Below are 23549 nucleotides of genomic sequence, written 5' to 3' on the forward strand. Positions count from 1 at the left end.
TTTTACATTTTCAACTAAATCTAGTGTATAGTTAGTCATTTGTGGTGTGCTCTCTAGCTGTGCCCTCTCTCCTCATCTCCACTCTTCTCCTCTTCCCTCTTCATATCTTCTCAGGGGAGAAAGGAGGAGGAAAGAAGGACAATAAGGAGAAAGGACGAGGAAAGAAGGGGAGGAAAAAGGAAGAGGAAACGGTGGAGAAAGGAGGGGAGAAAGGAGGAGGAAAGGTGATGGGGAAGAAAGGGGGGGAAAAGATGAGGGGAGAAACAAAGGGAGAAAGAATGGGCCAAACTTACCTCTTGAAAATTGGTGAAGGAGTCTACACTTGATTCTCCTCACTTAGCTCGAGTATGCTTAGGATGAATAGGATGTTTAGGGAGACTCGAGAGAATGCACAACAGGCAATTTCTTTGCCCAAAACATAGAAAGTGGATGAATAAACAAGGCGCCACGATGCCACAAACTTTAAGTTACTTGATTAGGGAACTATCATTGAAATAAGCATTGAAATTTTTTCGATAGTGTTGGTATAACTATTGGAAATTTCCCCCCCAAAGTGTTTATTTTAATGTTTTTGTCTAGGGTCATATTGTTGGTTATTTTGAATTTTTTTTCCATAGTTGGGATTTTTTAAAGCACATTAAAAGTTATATATTAATAAAAGTGGGAATTCAGTCCAAGGGTGTCTATGCCGATCCTCCATGCAAAGTTTCAAGTTGACTAAGCTTGGTTAAGCCATCCTAAAACCTTACGCTATGAAAACGTTAATGGTTTAGGGTGTTTTAAACATACTTTCAATATTATATCATCTTAATTAGAGTGAGAATTCACTCCTAGGGTGTTAGTCATGAAAGATCCATTGATCTTGATGCCACATACTTTAAGTTACTTGATTAGGGAACTATCATTGAAATAAGCATTGAAAATTTTTCGATAGTGTTGGTATAACTATTGGAAATTTCCCCCCCAAAGTGTTTATTTTAATGTTTTTGTCTAGGGCCATATTGTTGGTTATTTTGATTTTCTTTTTCCATAGTTGGGATTTTTTAAAACACATTAAAAGTTATATATGAATAAAAGTGGGAATTCACTCCAAGGGTGTCTATGTCGATCCTCCATGCAAAGTTTCAAGTTGACTAAGCTTGGTTAAGCCATCCTAAAACCTTACGCTATGAAAACATTAATGGTTTAGGGAGTTTTAAACATACTTTCAATATTATATCATCTTAATAAGAGTGAGAATTCACTCCTAGGGTGTTAGTCATGAAAGATCCATTGATCTTCCTTCGTGTTAAGTTTCATGTCGACTAAACTTGTTAAGCCATGGTAAAACCTTACCTTATGAAAAATTTGATGTCTAATTTGTAATATGGCGTCACTACTAAAGGGCTTTGAATGGCTAAACAAATTCTAATGATGGTGGGGCATTGCACTCTCCACTATTTATGTGTGGCACTCCCAACAATTTATTTGTGGCATTTATATATGTCGAAAACTAACATGAGACAGAAGCTTAGTCTTAGTCCATGTGCTTACCCTACGGAAAATTAGTCGAAATATCTCAATAAATTTCAAATAGAACCATAGGATAATAATTTGGATGGTTCTAAATAGTGTTTGGTCTCCTTCCCAATCAGCCTATGATCCTCTATGGCCATATTTACAAAAGGCCCAAGAGGTGTAGAGTGGGCCGCATAGAAGACTTCTTGGTCCTTCCCTCTTAGCTTGTGATTTTCATTTGCCATTGGGCCTTTAATAATTTGTATAGCCTGTGATCTTCATTGGCCATGGACAACAACTGGCATAACCTACCAATCAAGATGAGAGAAGATGATGGCCAATAGGAAACATTGAAGATTGGCTTTTTAGGAGGAAGATCATTTACTCACCCATTGCGCTTAGGTTTCATAGAGATCAAAAGGCCTTTGTTGCCTTGTCACACGTGAATTCACAAAAGCATTAGCCGAGTCGATGAGTAAGATCCTTTGATGAGAAGGCAACGAGAATAACAACCGAACAAATCTTATGATGCAAGAAAAGGACAGTCAAGAAACTCTATGGGGAGTGGGGGTGAGATTGTTTGTCGTGTGGATATTTTGAAATGGGCAATTAGCTCATAGCACTTGAGAATATGAGTGTGGAAAATACTGGCCAATGGTAATTGCTAGGAAATTTTAGATGGGCTTCCCTAAACCTTCAAAAGAACCATGTATGTGATATTGTGGCATTAATGTGGTTGGGGAACATTTGACAAGAGACTAGTCAGGGCCCAAAGTTGCGAGACGAGGACCAGTGTTTGGAAATTCATAGGTTGCTAAGAAAATTCAGATGGGCTATGGGATGGTATAAGAGAGAACATACTAGCCAGTGGTAGTTGCTAAGAAAATTCATAGGAGGAACATACTGGCTAGTGGTGGTTGTTAAGAAAATTCAGATGGTTTGTGGGATGGTATAAGAGAGAGGGGCAAAGGAGAGTTTTTTTGGAGAGATCATGAGCAGTGGGTGATCTTGAGGAGAATGGATGACAAGGGTGCATTCGACTATGTCTAGGTGTATGGGGAGAGTAAAGATATGAGTGAAAGGCCTAATTCCCTCCCCAAAAAAGGTGAGAGGTGGCAGCCTCGAGTCTTTTTCCTTTTGGAATTTTCAACTACGGGCCTTTGATGAGGTCAATTTTGATTTTCAATAGGTCACCCTTCCTTACATATTTTTGCGTCAACAATGACCTTCAGGCGGTTCACGTAGAAGTGTAGCCTTGCGGATGCGATCTTTTGGAAAAGAATCGAATCGTCAAGATTTTCTTCCATTTGACCACGGACCTTGATGGTTGCGACATGTTAGTGATTTTGGCATTGGACCTCATGGCACTTTTGAGCGCCTGAGGATAAATCTAGTGAGCTTACATTTGTCTTTAGTGCATATGGGTCCCCCTATCATGTTGGATTTTGCCTCAAGCTATTGGAGATGTGGGGCTACGAGGCCTGAAGAAAAAACTAGGTACCAAGAATGTCCACATTGCACATGTCCCAAAATCGCAATATGTCATGATCTGTTATGTCTGCGAGGATTTGAAACGTAAAACTCCGCATTCATAGAGAAAGACTTTGCCACAGCAAAAGCTCCGTTGTTGTTGCCACATCCCTTTTCCACAGGTACATTAAGCGACATGTCCCCACAAGGAAGAGACATGTCGCATGCACCTATGCTGGAGTTTGCATGCACTTTTTCTACCGGCCTTGGTACTATCCAAATAGGACAAGTGAAGGGTCACCAGTGAAATGTATTCCCATGCCTTTGAGTTGGTGAGGTGGCACTTTAGGTTGGGTTCACACCACCCGTAGGCCATCCTCCAAAGGGTGATGTGAAGGGCTACTGTCCTAGTTGGCCCAATAGGAGGGATGGGCTCGGACATTGACACAAATATTTGTGTCCCTGCCCATGAAGACCGCCCACTCCATGGCCAATTATGGCCCATTCCATCTCCTCCAAGCACTACCCCAATCACACGTTGCTGAAATAAATTAGCAGCCTGCTGATCGGTGGTGTGAACCACCACACTTGATGGCCATCCTCCAATTCTATTTCCTCCTCCATGGGCAAGCGGGTGGTGTGAACCCAGCCTAAGTACCAAGTATGCCCACATAATCTCTCCATTTGTCAAGGTCCGGAACAAAAACCCAGCCGTTCAATCAAGCGCTTTTCTTTGGAGAAGTTCCATCTGAGCATGGGATGAGTGGCTGTCAATTTTCACACCCTGTCCCGTCACCATCAAGCTTGGAAGAACGAAGAAAAGGTGATGTGGCAGCAAAAAAATGACGTGCCGATCACATTCAAGGTCGTTTTCCAATCTTGGGTCTAGCACCCATGGACCTTGACGCACGGTAAATGCCCTTAGTCTCATTTTCCTTTGCTAGCAGAATGATGCCACTCGCCATTTTCCTTTGTAGGAAAATGCTCCCTAGACATGTCATGATGTCGTGCCGCTGCCGCTGCCTACCAACATAAGCTCTGCTACACAGGTGTCCGACTGGAAAGAGACATGTCACGTGTGCCGGTGTGCTGGAGCCCACGTGTGTTTTTCCAAGTGGCACCAGACCCCATACTCGAGGCACGTTGGCAACATCTGGAATATTCGCTACATCTTGAAAATGTGAAATTTCAAACATAGTGGCCGATGGCTTTTTGCTCAACAAGAACAGGACGAAGAAGAAGAAGAAGAAGAAGAAGCAGCAGCAGCAGCAGAAGCAGCAGCAGAAGCAGAAGCAGCAGCAGAAGAAGCAGAAGCAGCAGCAGCATCCTCATCATCATCATCATTATCATCATCATCATCATCAATCATCATCATCATCATCGAAGATGCCGAGTGTTCCAGCCATCGGAGAGCTCACAGTCTGTGAGCTCAATCGCGACTTCTGTACCTCCCTCTCCCTCCTCCATTTTTTGCATTTGGCATCGCCTCCCATTTCTTGCATTTTTTGTTCTCTTCCCTTCCCCTCTCTCATCGCTTCCTTTTCTGGCCTTTGATCCCTTGTTTCACAGTGATTGCTCCTCAGAACGGGGACGCCGAAGCTCACAATGCCTACAGCAGAATCTTGGTACTGCAATCGAGGCCTTTCGTCTGTGAAAATAAAGCGTTTGATCTCAAACATACTCTTCGGATTCCTTGCATTTCGTGTTATGCAGTCTCTACGAATTCACGTTCCCTCTATTCTACGAGTTCGCTATGAATCATTTTTTTCCCCTTCCATGATGTAGGGTCGTCGTTATCCCAGCATTGCTTATCGCCCTCACCAAAGCATTGTCAGAGGTTCTAGTACCTTGGAGTCGGAAGCGGAAGATGACGATGCTAATCAAGGTGCGGTTTTAGCTGCCAACGGTATCCCCAGTACGAACGGCAGAACTGAAGCTAACGAAGACGGTGGACTCAAGGCATCTTTCATCAAACAACTTAACACAATCCGACGAATTATATCTCGGTTTCAGACGAGCTGTAATGTAAGATTGTGCAGTGTGTGTGTGTGTGTGTGTCAACTGTACTTATGTCCTTGAATCACGACCTTCTTAACGATGCAGCATTAAGTTTCTGCTCTCTTGTAGAATATTTTCTGCGCTTTTCTCATGAAGAAGTTTTATAATCTCCAAACTTCCTGGGCAGTGCGCTTAGTTTCTTTTCAAGTGGCCAGTATCTTCAGAGAAGTGAGAGAAACTTGCTATGTTAGTCGCTTTATAAGTAAAAAATATTTTAATATGTATGGCATCACCTATGAACAACGCTTTCTTTATGAACGAGCATTACTTGACATATCTCGTGTAAGGCATGAGCTACAAATTACGGCTCCACGAACAAGTATGATTTCGTACACGTGATTGCTATGCGTGGAGTTTGTGGTGGATTCTTGTGTAGTTAAAAAGAGGCATTCATCCAGGGGCATGGGACTCTAATTGAATAGAAATTATGGACTTGTATGGCAGTTGGAGGTGCTCAGAAAGGTGGAACTATTTCAGGGTGTTAGTTGGCATAAACACAAACAATCACTCGCATTTCTATCTGGAGCTGATCAAGTAGTTGTATATGATTTCGAAGAAACAGGTAGTGTACCACGATTTGAGGATATGCTGCTTCTTATTGAAGCCTACTAGAGTCTCCTTCAAACAATTTGTTGCGGCATTTTATCTACAGACGCAAGAGATCCTGTGGCCTTATCTAGTGATTCTCAGAGGGCGGTAGCAGCTGTCGCGTGGAGGCCAAATGCAGGAATGACTCTTTCTGTCGCTTGCAGGTGTGATAGTGTTTTATAATTTTAAATGTCATGCCTAATTGTATCTCTTTTAATGAGGTCTTGATGGAACAAGAGTAAAGGGTGAGTACTCTGTTTTTCATTATAAGTGTATTTTACTTTACCACTTATAGAAGGAAACCGGTACCTGTGTAAATGTCAGATGCTACACTTAAAGGCAGTGACCCATTCGATCCTCTTCTTTTGTAGCGTTTTTCTTAATGGAACAAGAGTAAAGGGTGATGTGCTCTCTATTTCTCATGGTCAGTGTATTCTACTCTTACCATTTATAGAAGAAAACAGGTATAGTTTTAAACCTGTGTGACTATTAAATGCTACATTTAAAGGCAGTGACGCATTTGACCCTCTTCTTTCATCCTATCCTCCACCTAATTAAAACATTGCGTTTGACCTCTGTAACAAGCAGCTGAGCTATGCTTCTATCTTCTCTCATTGTTGAACACATGACTAAGTAGAAGCACATGGAGAATATGAAAGAAACTGGCTCTACGGCACATGCTGTGAATAAACAGTGGTAAGAACCCAAAAAATCTACATCTTGGAGACCTCAAGGCCTGAAGGGCTCCAATCTAGAACATTTTGTATGTCATGTGTAGCGGCTGGGACTGAAAATGTAGTTGTTTTTAGCACAGCCTTTGTCATGATTATTGAAGCATTTGTGATTCTAGTAGTGTTGCTGCTCTTGAGGGATGAAATATCCATCAAACTTCCCCTTTTCTGACTGTTGCTTCTTAGAATCATGTTGCGGACGAGTCCACTATTGGAGTCCTTTTGGAGAACTCCTGGCTTGAAGATGAAGACTCTTGGTTGTTTTAAGCTTGCCTAACTGCTGTGCGTTTTGCAGTATCTAAAAATTCCAAGCTAAAGCAAAAGCATACATGCCTGTTTGTTGTCAAAAGCATTTACTCATTGGGAGGAAGCCCAAAAATGTTATCTAATGATAGTGCGCTTAAAGCTGCTGCTTAGTAAGTGCTTAACCTTTTTGGCTGCTCATCAAAGCGAAAATTGAAAATGGCAATGGTAAAGCAGTCAGATGGCAGGGTGATAGTGGTTGTGAAAATCCGTACTTCGATGAGGATGTGCTGCAGGTTTGATGCAGAAACCGTCCTCAATTATTGAAATGTTAAAATGCTGTGTTACCTTACCAATGTCATTGGCACATTGATAAAGAGGTGATAGAATTGTATATGTCAATAATAAGGTGGATCTATTAGTTTACTTGGGTTTGCTCTATCTCTATGTCAGGTGGTTAAGATTTAGTGTCAGGTGGTTAAGTTTTTCATGGGTTTGCTCTATCTCTATGTCAGGTGGTTAAGATGAAGTAAACACTGATTTATGAGGCTAAAGGTTGGCTTAAAGGTGGGCTGTCGTTAATATAGACTTATCTTGTCGTTCGTTTGACAGAGGAGGAGTTTGCATATGGACCGCATCTTACCCTGGAAGCTTGGCACCGGTCAGGTCAGGAATTGCCTCATTTCTTGGGACACCTACTGGCAGCACAGGAGCTCGCTGGGCGTTGGTGGATTTCCTTCAAAGTCCTGGCCATCATTCTATAACTTCTTTGACATGGATTCCATCAGGGAGATATCCTTCATGCACAACATTATGCTGATATTGAAAATTATCAATAGGACTAGGGCTTGTGCAAGCCTTAATTATTAATAAGTGCATATTTGGAGAGCTCTTTGTCTATAGCATGTGGTTGTTTTTTTAATAAAATTTAGGTATGATAATTGTTTATGATGCTTTTTGCGTTGTTCATGTGCTTCCAAACTGTTGTTTGTTGTAGACCATGGTTGTAGTTTTGTTAGGGATATTCCGACGATTGGGATGAAGTTCTTCTCGTAGTTTTTTTTCCTAGCTCTGGTTGTGTAAGCTTGATAGAAAAATGAAGCGTCACAGCTCATCATTCCTAAGTGCTGAAATCCTTAATGAGTGGTACACTACTAGCATCAGCATCATGGTATGACTCGGGGTTTATGATTTGGGATGTAGCTCAAGGTATACTCTCTGATCTTTGCAATTGCTTCATGATTTACAGCTTACAGTTATATTTTGTTTGGTGACAAGTGGCATCTTTGCAAGACATACTACTAACTAGGCCTGTATGCATTTTTTAGATATTCATGATTGAGGAATCCATTGGTTGTATAGTCAACCACACTAGTTGTTGGCAACTGTTTCCAGGGTATGCTATAGGCATTGAGCTAGAATACCACAGAGTAGGCTGTAGGGTAGCTTTCTCTCAACACCTCATGGACTCATGACTGTTTGTATTGTTTTCATGTTTCAAAAGATACTACTTTTCTTTGAAAAAGAAAGAAAGTGAATGCCTCGTATTTGGTATTCAATCATGAAGACTAGCACTCCAGTCTGATATTTCATTATGAGAATTTCATTACGCAAGCTATTGGACTACTGCATCCTGCTTATAGTAAGAGTGGGTTAAGTCGGTAGATCTTTTGTACCTCCTTGCAGTTTGTGGCAAGCAGACCTCTATTTTTTAGGGCTAGCATTCTAGTCACTCTTACTGTAAGAGTGGGAAAAGTCTGTAGATCTTTTGTACGTCCTTGCAGTTTGTTGCAAGGAGCTCTATTTTTAAGGGATAGCATTCTAGTCACTACTTTTTGGGAGAGACTAAAATGAAATTGTTTAGACTTCACAAGCAGTTGTAGCTTGTATGAAGAGATTTTGGACTACTTTTTGATTAGCCTTCTCCTTTCGTGCTAGCCTTCGTCATGGCTGAGTCTGCCCTTCACCTCCGATGTGCTGACAGAAACTCAGTACGAAGACTTAGTATAAAAGGATGCTCAAGTATGTGTGGGTGTGTGGATTTGTACGTGTGAGAGCATATTTTTATACTATGGTCTACACCCACTGTTGGGGGCTGATGACATCAATGGGGATGTCATAGTAGCTAGTCCCTGCTATGCATGATGGAGTTTATGGTTTTCAATCTTATGAGTGACTATCGTGAGACTATCTTGTGTTTTTAGAGGATGAGTTTGGAATTTTCCTGGATTCATCTAGGTATATAGCATTCTAGTCACTGTTATGTGATGCAAAAGAGTTCAGCATCGTGTTTGTTCATACTGGCATAATTTGCTAATGGGAGAAGAGTCTGGATCTATATCAGGGATGGGTGGTTTTTGGTGTGGGCAGTAGAGCCATTATTATTATAATTTTTGGTGTGGCCCAAATGTGTGGATCAGCGGGAAGCTGCTCTCATTGCTGATTCAAGAGCAGTCGTTACCAGATTCGAGTGATACTTTCAGCAGAGGAGAGACGCCCAAAGGCCTTGGGTATCTTCTTATGGACTATAGATGTCAATGCTGGGGGTAATCACAAGACGAGAGCAAGGAGAATGGGTGCTTGTGACCTTTAGAAGGTCACTAAGGAGAACTGGATTTTCACATCTCATGTCTACCATGGAGGGTTCTTATTGCCTTTTCTAGGATGGATTTGAAGTTGGTGGGACCCTTGCTTCGCCTCATCAAAGGGTAGAAATGTCCATTCATTTTGGCGATAGGGATAGAGGCGGCCACCTTTGCCCCCTCCCTCGCTTCCTCTCCCTCCCCCAAACAAAAAAGAAAAAGAAAAAAGAACCTTATTGAAAAGGATACAAAAGCTATCCATGAGGCACTGACCAAATTAGGAAAAGCTGGCTACTTTGCAGCCTGCTTCATTGTGTCTTGTTGGTGAGAGTTGACCTGATGATATCTCTACAAACATGTTGCTGCGATTATGACTTTCTCCTTTACGAGGGAACCCCATAGCAGCTGCTCGAACAGAAGTGTTTCTTTGAGCCACGCATGAGTCGGGCTTGCCATATAGATTTGACATAGCAAATGTTGTAGGATCGTGGATATACAAGAGTTATTGAGCTGGGACTAGACCAATAATCGACTCAAATTGCTATCATCATTTGTATACATCCATTTGACGGTGCCATTGTTGAAGTGTATGATATCTTGCTCCACTTAGTGATTACACAGCTAAGAATCCCAAAGTAAAAAAAATCACTCAAGTGCAAGGCTAGCGTTGTTTGGAGCATGAACACACTGTGCATATTGTCTTTAGTTTCATTATTTCATATGATAATGTTTTAGAATCACTTGATCTTTTGATCGACGTGCCACCTCTCTCTGAATGTCGTTGGAAGTATACGCCTCTGTGGTCCAAACCCCTTGTGGTGCCAAATCCCATAAGCACGTGTGTTAGTGAATGGACCTTGAATATAATATGATAACGACGCCCCTCTCCAATGTCCTACCGTCTCTATTTGAACTTGGGGAGGGCATACGTGGCTAAGAGACGGGGGAGTGGGACCCCCCGTAGTCAGTGCTCCTTTGGCTGCCATGTGGCAGCATTTTTGGTGATTTCCAACATGGCATTAGAGCAGGCTGCGGGCCTGCGGACGGTATGGTTGCGCGCGGCAGTTTACTTGTGCCGAAGACTGCAACTTCGTGGCGGCGCGGTGGCTACTCGACCTAGCATTGAAAGCAACTGCGCATGCACGTGGGAAGTGTTGACCCACGTACGCGTGCTCTGGACTGAATTGCGACTATTGTGTGCGGAGGTGGCAAGCAGCCTACCGCTTGTGATCTGGGCAGACATTTGCGCACCAGCGGTAGGTGGCTGCCTGCGGGTGCTCTGACTGCAGTTGCTGTGTGGACTTCAGTGGCAGTTCCTCTGATATAATTGCAGTTTCTGGCAGCCCTTTAATGGTCGCATTGATTGTTGGCGGCTCTTGAAGCCAGTGGTTGGGTTACCTTTGGGGGAGTCGATTTAATGTGCCCTGTGGTGTTTGGACCATTGGGGGGTGTTGGAAGTATAGGCCTACGTGTGGTCCAAACCCCCTTATGGTGCCCAAGGAATATATATGGTTAATCGGTAATTGGAGGCCCTTAAATGCACAACTAACATGTGGTGCCCAAGGAATATATATGGTTAATCGTAATTGGAGGCCCTTAATGCACAACTAACACGTGGAAATGGAGGATTAGAAATCCCCTAAGCAAGTGTGTTAGTGAATGGACCTTGAATATAATATGCGTGCAAATGAATGCTCGGAGCTGATGCCTCGTCCTGCTGGCTCTTTTTGGACTTGGGGAGGGCATGCGTGCCTAGGAGGCAGGGGAGTGGGACCCCCATACTCAGCGCTCCTTTGGCTGCCATGTGGCAGCATCTGTGGTGATTTCCAACAAATGTGCACATTTTGACATCTTTGGGATGAGCTCTTGTTTGTGAAGATCTTTGCATTTGCTTTGAGATTTAATCTTGTGGCCTACCATGGTCCATTTGTAATAATATTTGCCTGCTACCTAAGCTCACAGTTCTTATTTGTTGTAATGAGTGGAAGTTCATCTCTCGTGAAAAAAATTCAAACTAGTTGTCAGTACTTTTCTTTTTTGCTTCTTTTTACCAAGGCATGATATAACACACGTGAGTAGGAGAGTCATGCCTGGGCAGGCCCTAGTGGTCATTCTGTTTGCTTGTTTTGCTTTCAAAAAAGAGATTTCTTTATGGCTTGGAAATCCCATAGATATGGTTGTTATTTCTGTGTTATCTTGCATCTGGCTTTTGCAAGGCTTTTGATGGATATGATTGTTTGAGGTTGTGTGAAGATTTTCAGTGTGATCTTGTTGTCAACTTTCAAAATGGAAGTTGGAGCAAAATTCTGCAGTGTACATTTTATGAAAGATGAATTCTTATGTTGAAAGTTTAGGAATGTATACGTTTGAGAGAAAATGTTGGCTTCACAGGTTCCGGGACACCTTTAAGGAGAGGATTTGGAGCTGTTTGTTTACTGCAGTGGTCATCAAAGGGCGATTATCTTTTGTCTGCTAAGCTGTGAGTATGTTCCTTATTTTGAGAGTTTTTCCCATGTTGGGTTAGGTTCCAGTGTGTGAATGCTACTACATTGTTGTTATCTTGTGGTAAAGGGTTATTCTTTTGCACCAAGATGTTGGAGAAAGAAAGTCTCTTCTAAGATAAACAAAAGGGTAATGCTCTTAGTTGTAGGATTAAAAGTATGCAGCAAAAGCAAGAAATTCCTCAACTCGACCTTGCAATGCATTTAGACTTGCAAGTAATAATCTAGGAGAACGGTGTTCCAAATGATGCCATGTGCTCTTAGTGTAAGGAAGGAAGTTCATCTTTGCACTCAAAATTTTTTGTATAGTCATGTAAGATAAACAAAAGGGTAATGCTCTTAGTTGTAGGATTAAAAGTATGCAGCAAAAGCAAGAAATTCCTCAACTCGACCTTGCAATGCATTTAGACTTGCAAGTAATAATCTAGGAGAACGGTGTTCCAAATGATGCCATGTGCTCTTAGTGTAAGGAAGGAAGTTCATCTTTGCACTCAAAATTTTTTGTATAGTCATGTAGCTCTTGCTCAATGCTTTGGATTGCCTCAGAGGGTGGCAATAAGGTCATGTTCGATACACCCCTATATAGGGTAACTAGAGGTGTCTAGCATACTTCCTATATATGTAACGTAAGCTAGAGAAAAGGCTGTAAGTACGTCCGAGATGCATGGAATGAGCCAAGGGTGTGGGCCCCACATCATGTATTGTTTATGCAACCAAACTCCATGCCTTTTGAGCCATTATCAATCTAAGTTGCATGTGGCCGTGATGGCTGGGGCCCGATGAAGAACTTTGGTGTCTGTGTGTGTGTGGCATGTCTGAGATTTATCACTATTATTCTTTGCTTCGCTCGATGGAATGGATGCGTGGACACCTTGAGGCAGCTTGATGTTGTGACACGGCAAGTATAGTGTCTCAAAATGGGTGCCTATTTGTTGGTCTTCGTGTAGACATCCTCTTGTTGATGTGGCGACTATGAAGCATGGGCTCAAGGTCCTGTATCTTATGATGGCCACTTAGTGTGTGTTCAAAGCCATTATTGCCAAAATGACATCATCTGCAATACTGAGTGTCTTGATTTGTGACATGGGGAGCCCGTGGGACCAAATCAAGGGTCTTCTAGAACTCTGCAAAACCATGTATACCTTCTCTTTTCAGTGTGTGGCCTGTTGTATGAGAGCTTGGAGGGTGTAGATGTGATCCAATGTGGAATGATACCATCTGAAACCTATGTTGCCAACTCCTCTCATACTTGCTGATGCTCGGGGGAATCTACTTCGATGTCTGAAGGATTGTACCCTTGCGAGAAGGAGGCAGGCTTAGGTTCAGACGTGTACGGCACTTTATCTTTCATCAGTTCACTGTCAGGGCCCTGATACACTATTCCCGACTTCGGGGAGACAGACAAGTTGGGCGGGACCAGTTATCCATTGTGGAAGATGAAGGTACGAAGCCACTTAGTGTTGAGGGAGTCTTGGGAGATTGCAATGGGTAGAGAGTTAATACCTCAGGCCACGAAACTCCAACAACAAGGACTGCAACGGTAGTGACTCTATTGGCAGATCCTGTGTTAGTGAGATCCTGGCAAACCCATAATGCAGAGGCCTTGGCTATCATTGTGGGTACTACGGCATATGCAATGCTTCCTCACATATAGGTGGCTGACACTTCCTTCGAGGCTTGGACCACTTTAAAGGACATGTATGAGCTCAACAACGAAGCGAGGATTCTGGACCTTGGGATGGAGATCTACGGCGTGAGCATGGATGAGGGGAATTTAGTACAGGAACACATCACCAAGATGAAGGTGGTGCGGGATTAGTTGGTGGCAACAACGAGTTCAACCGGGATGGCTAGGCTATTGCCAGGTATGCTTCCGAGGAGCTACAATAGTTTTGTGACTACGATGATTGCAGGGCACAGGGTGGCACAAGTGACATTCAAGGAGCTGGTACCATTGCTCTTGCAGCAAGAAGCTTTGGAGAAGAAATACGACGGAACCGATGATAAATTGCTTATAGCTTGGGACAAGAGAAAAGGCAAGGGTAACTCTTCAGGTGAAGAAAACAAGAAGAAGAGGAAGAAAGAAAAGAAGTGCTTCTATTGTGATGAGCTAGGAAGGATTGTAGAAAGAAGAAGGCTGATGAGAAGAAGAAGGGGACTAGTTTAGAGTCTGAGGAGTCAAAGTTTAATGTGGTGGAGCTTTTCTTGGTGACATCCCTAGATGCTGCTGAGGTAAAGTATACAGACCTGGTGTTATGGTGAGGATGTCTAACATGAGAGATGATCAGAAACCTTTGTGAAGGTGAAGGACAACATTGAGTGCTTGCAGCCATCTAGGTGCTTGGCTGGTATTGCTGACATAGGGGAGGATTCTTTGACAGGATTTGTGGACTCAGAGTCAGATGGATGCTGTGACTAGGGGGGCATCACGTGACTACACATGGATGCTGATTGTCCAGGTAATTTGGATTTGTACTTGGGATTGATTTCTCGAATATGTTATTTGGTTGTAGACCTTGCCAAATGGAGAATGGGTTGAAATAGACGCTGAGAGCATGGTGCCTGGAGGACTTTAGGCTGTTCACCCATCATGAGGGGGACAGTTGGAGGATGCTGGTACCTGGACTGCCCGAGTTCAAAGGTGCGTACGTGATTAAAGGAGGTGGTACCATCTGGTGCCACCAAAGACGGACCTGTGTACCAGGGTGGTGTGCTTATGTGGAGCCAGACTTACTGGAGTAGGAGCCAGTAGATGAAAAGCCAAGAAACGACATTGACACTGTAGATCCGGAGGTCTGCGACATGGGAGCTACTTGAGCATTTTTTGGCATTGGGCCAAGATGTTTCGGTGAGAGGAGGTGTTGGAATAGGGTTGGCCAAGATGTGCATTGGGGGGCAGGGGTGAACCATAGGATAACATGGCTGCCACATGGGCAGGACCTTGACTGCCATGTGGGCAGTATGCTCACAACAAAACCAGAAAGAAGGGGGCTGCCGTGTGGGCAGGCAGTAAGTCCAGAAGCATATCTGGCAAGTTGGAGCCACCATGGTGGACAGATTTGGTAGGGATATGCCATGTGTCTGTCAGAAGTTGGCTGGAGCTTGATTGCGCAGGAGAAGCAGGCTGGAAACAAGGCGCTGATGGGTGCTACGATGTCAGCAACTGTACGGCAGTCTGCAGGATCTGTACGGAGGGGTTACAGGGAGCCGTATGGACCTTGAACAGACCTCCAAGGGCTGGAAACAGCCTGGAACAGAGGTGGAACAACAGGGCAGGCTGGATGCCTGTCTGTAGACGATTTTGGGCCAGGTCTGGGCCTAGATCAGGTTGGGATAGGGCTGCAGGGCTTGGGCCAGTGGCTGCCTGCCATGTGGCCAGGCAGGGCCAGCCCTACCTGGGCTACCAATGCCTATAAAAGGAGGCCATTGGGCCTTACTTCACATCATCTAGAGCAGCAATCAGCAAGCAGACTGGAGCATCAGATCAGCACTCTTTGGGCATTCATCATCCAGGAGGACAAAGAGGGGCAGAAGCGTTGCAGACAGAGCTTGAAGGGCTGCACACCTAGGCTGACATCCAGTGCAGCTTGGTGTAGAGATCACGGCACAGAGATTAAGTCTACAGAAGCTCAACAAGGAGCATGCATGCTCAGGGATCTGGAAGCACCAAAGAGATAGTAGGACAACTTTTGGTAAGGATAGAGGACCACGGTTTGGTGGGACTCTGGACCTCTCTTTTGTATTGTGTCCATTTGAGGACAGAAATATATATTTTGTTGGTGCTATATCTCTCTTGGAGCATTGTCTATTTACTGGATTGCACATACACACATGTTTGTTGACTACACACAAGTGAAGAAGTTTTGGATTTTGTAGTTAAACACTTCTGCGTGAATTCCTGGGATGCTATATCAGTCTTCTGCTGCAGGATACCTTCTGTTTGGATCATGTCTAACCCAATGTAGACCATTATATATATAAGGCATGTATCCTGCCCATGGCCAAGAATGCATGCCCGTATGATGTGACGGGCTCGCCTATCTGCGAAAACTTGGGACATACCTTCCTCATCTAGATCAACATCTGGTAGTAGCATGGGATCATTTTGGAAATCCAAAGTGATACCTGACGTGCACCCATCCTCGTGTTGAAGCCCCCAACAAGGAGAACAACTCTGCGACTCAAGAAATCCATAATGTCTGGATATAGGACTGTGAATGGTGACCCCTCCCCTGGTAGCTCTCTGGCAAAATGGGATGTCTCAGGGGTGAACTAGCATACTATGGTGAATAGTTCCCATCGAGAGTCATGGCAGATCTGGATCCATAAAAATCTAGAATGTTTATCCCGCCTCTCTACATCTCGATGAGGGAAAGTTTGTATAATACTACCACCCCTCCTAATCCTCGTACTCTACCTATTTCCCTCGTCTCATGTCTGTCTGCTGTCTTCCATGTGTATCCACTAACTGGCCGGTAAAGGATGCTCTGGTATGTCTATGTATAAAGTGCTATGTCTTGTCCAGTGTAAGACTTCGAGAAATTCTCTGGATCTAACCATATGGTATCGTTGCAATTTCAGACAGTGAGGACAAGGTCGCGGTGTTCAGAGTCTCGAAGACCCAGCCCGCTTATGTAGAGGGGCTACCAAATGCCCAACGGGGGCCTATAAGGAGTCACCCAGCGTTAACCATTGCTCAATTCCCCTCCTTGTGGATCATGGCCCGCTGTTGTATCAAGGCACGCCTCTCCACCTACAAGGGTGTGAGATGCTCATCCATAGATATCTTTGGGTGATCCTGTAAGACCGATCGTTGACGCAATGTGGCAAGACGAGCTTGTGTGTCTTTGAAAAGAGAGAGAGAGAGAAAGAAAGAAAGAAAGAAAGCCTATCAAAAGTCTTTGGAAGGCCAAAAAAGGGTTTATGAGAGTAAAAGAAATTGATACAGTGAGCTGATGGGGAGAGCTGCTAAACTGGCATCAACACCTAGGGCAAATGCAAAATCCATAATCCATAAGCCTGCCCATAACGGCATTGGTACACAAAAGAGGAACAAGCTATTTGAGTACAACCCTAGGAGAGGGTTGTCTGCGGTGGTGGCAGAAACCCTGAGATAGGGCACTGGCGATTGTCGACATGTACAGCGGCTGAAGTCTCTAGCCCTGCGGTGAATGAGTGCTATGGTCACTCCTGTGGGTCATGCATCTGGTCTAGTGAGCATGGAATAGAGAGAAAGAAAGAAAGAAAGAAATTTTATTAAAGGTCCACGGAAGGCCATACATGGCCTATGGGACACAAAATCATCATACATGGCCATATGAGAGAGAGAGAGAGAGAGAGAGAGAGAGAGAGAGAGAGCTCAATGGCTCAAACAAAAACAAGTACAAAAAATATATCATATCATATCATGTGCTATCTGCTATCGGGAGCAGGCTGAGAACTGGAACTGGACTGGAAACTCAAAAACCGAAACCGGGCACTATGGTGGCTTGTCTATGAGCGGTAAAAATGTCTCGAATTTGAGTCTGTCTGTCTGTCTCATACTGTGGCATCCGAGGGGGGCGTGGTCTCCTCGAACTTTGAACCCGTTGAGCTATGTTCAAAGTGACCCCTCGTCTCGGGCGGTCCCCTCCGAGGAAAGCTGTGATAGGTCGAACCTCAATCGAGTGTGCTCTGGGCGCTCTCTAGAGTAACCCCTCGACTTGTGGTCAGCATCTACATCCTGTGGTGTGATTGCCTCCTGTTGCTCTCTGATCTGTCGTAGCAAGGTCTCCCTGTATCGGCGCATCTCAAGCAGGTAGAGCCCAATGCAGACCTGGTCATGGATGGATCAAGCGTGATAGTAGGCCGAAGCCACTCCCGTCCTGATAGAGGCAGTGGTATCGTCCTCGGATCTCGTCCTCAGCTGATGGGATGAAGCCTGCATCTGCCCAATGGCGATCCTCAGCGCATGTGAGACTCTTTTGTCCTCGAGATATAGGCGTCTGACGATGAATCCCTCCTCTGAGACATTCACGAAATTGTCACGGTAGGATTGTAATCTCATCTTGCGGGATCGACTCAGGGGGTGCATCCAAACTATATTGAAAGGGGGGGAGCCTGTCCATCTGAATCCCGTGTCTGGCAAACCATGTGGATATACGTGGATACCGTGTGTTTGCCCCACCCTTAGCTAGTCGTTTGGATGGCTTCGGAGCCAGCCTCGGCAGTCTCCAATGGGGTAAGTCCTAGACTCTATGGATGAAAGTAAGTGTTTGAAAGATGGCATCAATTTGTAGTGGTGTCATGGCGAACTCTGCTTGTACTATCTCATGCGGGACTGAGGGCTTGCTTTGAATCATCCTAGATCCCATGGTCACCTGTAACCGCTCAAATGTCTTCCACATTGCTATCGGTAGATCACATCCCCAGAAAGGTGTTGCATACATGGTAGTCGGTCGCACTAGTGTATCGAAAAGCCATCACTTTGTCGGTGCATCTTGGAAGTGTGCCTGGAAACACTGTCTCTCCAATCGGCCCAGAGCACCCCGTCTCTGTGTGAGTCGTGCTTGGGTTGCATGTGTCATAGTGAAAAGGGGTCTTGTGAAGACGGCTCCCAAATATGTGTATGATTGCACTACCTCCACTGGCTCGGTTCGATAAGTGAAATTGAGTCGTCGGATTACTGCATGTGAGGTGTTGAAGACCATAACCTTGGTCTTCCCAAGGTTGACTGTCAGGTCTCTCTCTCCACAGAACACCTCTAGGGCCTCCAAGTGTCTCTGCAGCCCCTCCGTTGAGGATGAGATGAGGACTATGTCATCAGCGTATAGCAATATCTGTATCATGAGATCGGCCAAAGGTGATCCTTCACCCCCTAGGTGGTCTATGAAAGAGGTGATCTCATCAATGTACAGCCCGAAGAGAGTTGGTGAGAGGGGGCATCCCTGCTTCACTCCAATCGTACTCTCGACCCAATCCGATAGGCCTCCTAGGACACGAACTTGGCCTTTGACTGACTCATATAGGCTCATCACCCCCCATATCAGTGTCTCTAGAATCTGCAGCTCCTGTAACCTCCTGATCGTGCAAGATCGTGGGACAGTGTTAAAAGCCTTCCGAAAGTCTACAAAGCATGTGTAGACTTTCTGGTGTGTAGACCTCGCCTCCTCAATGATAGCCTTCAAAGTGAAGATGTGATCTAGAGTAGAGTGCTGTCTCCGGAATCCTGCCTGTCCTAGTGCCCGCTGCCCTCGAGCCTCTGTATGACTGCTGAGTTCCCTCTCTAGAACTGATTCATATATCTTGGCCAGAGTGTGGCCAATCATAAGGGTCTGATAGTTCCCCATCTCCATAGGGTCCCCGGCGTTTTGTATCGGTGGTAGTCCAAGAAGGTGGGAATCCATGACAAATAGCCCGGTTGAACATTTGTGCTAGGACCTCTTGTCCATGTGCAAAGTGCTCAGTCCGGAGGCCCTCGTAGTCCCGCGCTCTCCGATTGTGTAGACGGTGAAGTGCAGCCCGTACGTTCTGTGTGGTGAATAGATGACAGGTGGTGGGCCTAGGCGTGGAGGACATATCCAGCGGTGTCTGCATTTGGGCATCATAGAGGGAGCATGCATACGTGTGCCACACATCTGGGTCAGAAATGGGGATAGATGGCTTCCCCTCTGATAGAAATCCCCATCCAGTGGTCGGGTCTCCTCCTCGGAACGATTTGACAATTTCATCCATCCTATGTGTGAGGAAAGCCTGTCTCTTACGGCGCGTCAATCGTCGATAGATCTTTTGTGCTTCAAGTGGCGTTAGATGACTCAAAGTCTGCTGCTGTGTGAAGTGGGCTCTCGCCTCTCGGCACTCATCGTTGAACCAAGGGTTCTGAGGCATCTTCCCGTCCGCCTGGATTGGGTCGTGGGAACATGGTTGTTAAGACACTCGTGTCTTATGATAAGACACTTAAGACACGTGTCTTACCTTAAGACACTCTTGTTTTTTTTTTTCTTTTGGGTGGGTTGGGTGTAACAACAAACATCGAGTTTGAATTAATTATGCTATCATTGATGGTGACTTCGAATCCAGCAATGGCAGTGACCTCGCAGATTCGGAATAGGATGAACCTTGAGAGATTTGACTCTTGAGAGTCAAAAGTTTCCTTTCAATTATATGTATCGAGATGCATATTTCATTTATGTCACATGTGATTGACAGACTATTGCCATGATATTTATGTGTATTGATTAATGATGTTGGTATATAATCTATGTAGCCCTCTAGGCTCTTGTTAAGTTGTTTATCTAGATTTTTGAATATCAAGATTCTATTGTCAATTTAAATCTTTAAAGTTGTGAGTCGTGACTTGCAAGCTCTTGAGTTGTGACTCTTAACTTGCAAGATCTTTAGTAGTGAGTCTTAACTTTAACTTTTAAGTCTTGAGTACATTGTACAAGTGCATTGTTTAAGTGTAGCTTATTGTACTTCTAGAATCAAGTAGCTAGCTATGCTAGCAAGTTGTACACTTGTATAATTATACATATATTAATTAAATATTTATTATTACAACGACGAGTCTTACGTGTCTTATCTTTAAGACACTTTAGACACTCGTGTCTGAAGCGTGTCTAACGTGTCGTGTCTTAACGTGTCTTACAGTCATGCGTGGGGAAAGATCTGATAGCAGTGTCTTGTACCACTGAGACAAGGGTGTCGGAGGCACTAGTGAGGTCTATGTCATCTCCAAGTATAGCCGGGAGCTCCCTGGCTAGATGGCTCATGTATACAGGGTCAAGAGCACAGTCAAAGTGGATTTGAGTGCGTGGGGGCCTGGGGGGAGCTCTCCTTGTGGTTGGCATGGTAGTGGCGATATGGAAGGTCAAGTATGAGTGATCAGCTCCGAGTTGGGGGGGGGGGGGTTATGGCGAAGTCGTGTATCCGTGAGACAAAGTCTAGTGGGCCTAGTATGAGTGATCAGCTCCGAGTTGGGGGGGGGGGTTATGGAAGGTCAAGTATGAGTGATCAGCTCCGAGTTGGGGGGGGGGGGTTATGGCGAAGTCGTGTATCCGTGAGACAAAGTCTAGTGGGCCTAGTAGATAGTCCAATGTACTAGATCCACCACCATGTGGGAAGCAAGTGAGTCTCCCAGAAGATGGCCATCTGTGAAGGCCATTAAAGATGATCAGGTCGTGGATTGCCCCCAGCTCAAGCAGATGTCGTCCATACCCTGTCACTTGTGGGGTATTTGCACTATCCCAAGCTCAGCTGAGATTAACGTCCTCGGGAGGCCTCACGGGCCTATGGGACAAAGTGCAAAATGTCAAATTGACTTACAACATCTGGAGAGACTAGAGAGTCAAGCAATGCACATGGCATCTCAGCTCGGAATTATTATAGCATAACAACTAGATTCCAAATACTACCCTGAAATCGGTTTGAATAACATTAGTTTAAGACTGAGAGTCTTTGGGTCTAGGTTTGAAGTCTCGAATGAGTGCCTGCCCATCATGATAAACTGCCCCTTTGCCTTTGCGTGCTTCCTTCACTTTGGTAAGTTCATTTGCTCTTTGTTTGAGCTGAGTCGGAGTGAGCTCTTCAGATATCCAAACTCTAGTGCCCTTCAGCTTGTTGGTTTGTTCGTTCTTGAAATCTTTTCTTTGAAGTATCACATTTGTCAATCTTGTTACGCATTGTTGCTGTAATTTCTTGTCCTATAGATTTGAGTTGAGTAATGACAATTACTTGTACCTTGGTCACAAGCTGTGGTGCAGGAGCTGCAATACTACATTGCTGTAAAACTTCTTGGATTGCCATTGCTCTTCATTTCTGAAATTGCCTTCTCCAGAGAAGCAATTCGAAGCTTTGCATCCCTTAGTTCTTGCTTTAAGAAATAAATCCTCTCATGTGGATCTCCTTGGCTTTGAAATTTGTGGTATGTTAAGGCATAGGGGGAGGGTGTTGAAGCCATATCAGGATAGGATGGCTTCTTGCTGGCTGGAGTCGAGGGGAGCAGCTTTGTCTTGGGGAACTCCATCAGAAATGACTCATGCAAATCTGTCTCGCCCTTTGACTATATCTAACCCCGAGGGCTAGGCCAAGGGCTCAGCCTAGCTTGGGGTTTAAGAGCAAACGCTTGTACGGAGAGAGTACGGGAGGTGTACGGTACTGCTATATGGAGAGCGTACGACGGAATGTACGGAGAGGGTACGGGCTGGTACGGAGGTACAGGCTGATGCGGACTGAGGTTGTATGGACGACATGCTGAAGGGGGGTACGGACGTACGGGCCGTACGGACGATGGGCTAGAGGGTACGGCGGGCTGTACGGGCGATGGAGCTGTGAGAGAGAGAGAGAGAGAGAGAGAGAGAGAGAGAGAGAGAGAGAGAGAGAGAGATGTATTAATGTCTGCGAGAGGCCTCGTGGGCCTATGAGACAAAGTACAAAACCAAAAGTAACTCATACAAGCCGCTATGGGCTCACTAAGGCCCTTGCTGAGTGCTAAAGTGCTAAGCTAGTGATCAAAATAGCAAAAAACAACATAGCAAAATAGCGTTAGGTGCTCAAGAGAGAGAGAGAGAGAGAGAGAGAGAGAGAGAGAGTATTAATGTCCATGGGACTATGCGACAACCAAAAACCAGCTAATGCATCCTTTCAGGGAGGGCATAGGGCAGCTTCCAAGGAGTGCTTAAAGCAACTTCGAATTATTATAAGATACCTCAAGACAATAAAAAACTAGACATCATTTAAAGGCAGAGGGCATTTTGGTTTGGATTTAATCCCTGAAGTATTATAAGTTACCTTGATGAGGGCCACACCCTCATGATGTACTGCCCATTTTCCATCCTTTCTAGCAGCCTTGGCCTTGGCTAATTCCGTTAACTTTCGATTTTGTTGAGCTCGTGTTAGTTCCTTGGCTGTCCATATCTTGGTCTCTTTCAGCTTGTAAGATTGGTGAAGAAGCTTGATTCATATATCCCATGTGCTGAATGTAATTATGCCATGCGCTTATTAGTTGTGGAATCTGTCCTGTCTTCATCTTCATCTTCATATTCCGGCCATTTGATGCTAAGGGTGGCTGCTTTGATGTGTGCCAAATTCTCATTGTATGTATCCTCTCTTAGTGTATGTATCCTCAGAGAGAGAGAGAGAGAGAGAGAGAGAGATGATCTGATATGATTGTATTAAAGGCTGGGTGAAACCCTTCAGGATCTATGTGACTGGTGATCGTTATCAACTAATAGTGATCCCTTACATCTAGTGAGAAAAAATATTACAAACTTGTCATGTCATGAGTACTTGTTGGGCTAGCTTTTGTGCTAGTCCCAATACCTTGTTGTGGTGTTCCAAAACCTCTTTCAAGGAGCTTCCTAGCTTTTTGGCTGGCTGCTTCAGCAACTATCTTTGCTGTCCCCATAACCTTCTCTACATCTTAGGAGTACATGCTGCTCATTTTCTACCTCCCTTGTGGGCAGATTTTGCAGGTCCTTTCTTCCTCGGGCATCTTGGGTCTTGCCCACCCTCTCCTCTCCACTTCAAGATCATGTGAAATGCTTCTGATTTGCAGATTAGATTCCATTTGAAATATTGATTTGTCTTTGTTGAGGTATTTCTGCATTCTGTAGCTGTCCATTTAGTTAATTTCCTGTTTGTAGAACTGGATATAGCATTTTCTGTGTCACTATCTCCCTGATATAGTAGTAGCTGTTATATCCCATGATTCCATCCACTTCATTCCTTCTTTGTGCCAACCCGTGATTTGTGTAGCTTCCATCGCCTTGTTTGGTATCCTATTGGCAATCATCTTCTCAACTTTGTTGAGGTAATCCTTGAATTAACATAATGCTTCCTCTTCTAGAGGTATCATACTTGTTGAGCCAGTAGGATGGGATAGGGTATTTTTTAAATAACCT

General features: G+C 44.5%; 1 protein-coding gene across 1 annotated transcript in view; it reads left to right on the forward strand.

Annotated features, from left to right (window-relative positions):
- Positions 1-4202: 4202 nt before the first annotated feature.
- Positions 4203-23549, forward strand: part of LOC147881825 (Transducin/WD40 repeat-like superfamily protein) — a 76996-nt gene continuing 57649 nt past the window's right edge. Inside the window, exons 1-8 of the mRNA XM_087401671.1 lie at positions 4203-4411; positions 4537-4592; positions 4753-4992; positions 5470-5587; positions 5678-5777; positions 7200-7384; positions 7743-7796; positions 11561-11648. Coding sequence (XP_087257797.1) covers positions 4354-4411; positions 4537-4592; positions 4753-4992; positions 5470-5587; positions 5678-5777; positions 7200-7384; positions 7743-7796; positions 11561-11648 — 899 coding nt within the window. The 5' untranslated portion in view covers positions 4203-4353. The remainder of the gene's footprint in view (positions 4412-4536; positions 4593-4752; positions 4993-5469; positions 5588-5677; positions 5778-7199; positions 7385-7742; positions 7797-11560; positions 11649-23549) is intronic.

Source organism: Dipteris shenzhenensis, chromosome 30 (assembly GCF_047967505.1).
Source record: "Dipteris shenzhenensis isolate YYH24624 ecotype China chromosome 30, Dip_SZ_1.0, whole genome shotgun sequence".
Classification (NCBI taxonomy): domain Eukaryota; kingdom Viridiplantae; phylum Streptophyta; class Polypodiopsida; order Gleicheniales; family Dipteridaceae; genus Dipteris; species Dipteris shenzhenensis.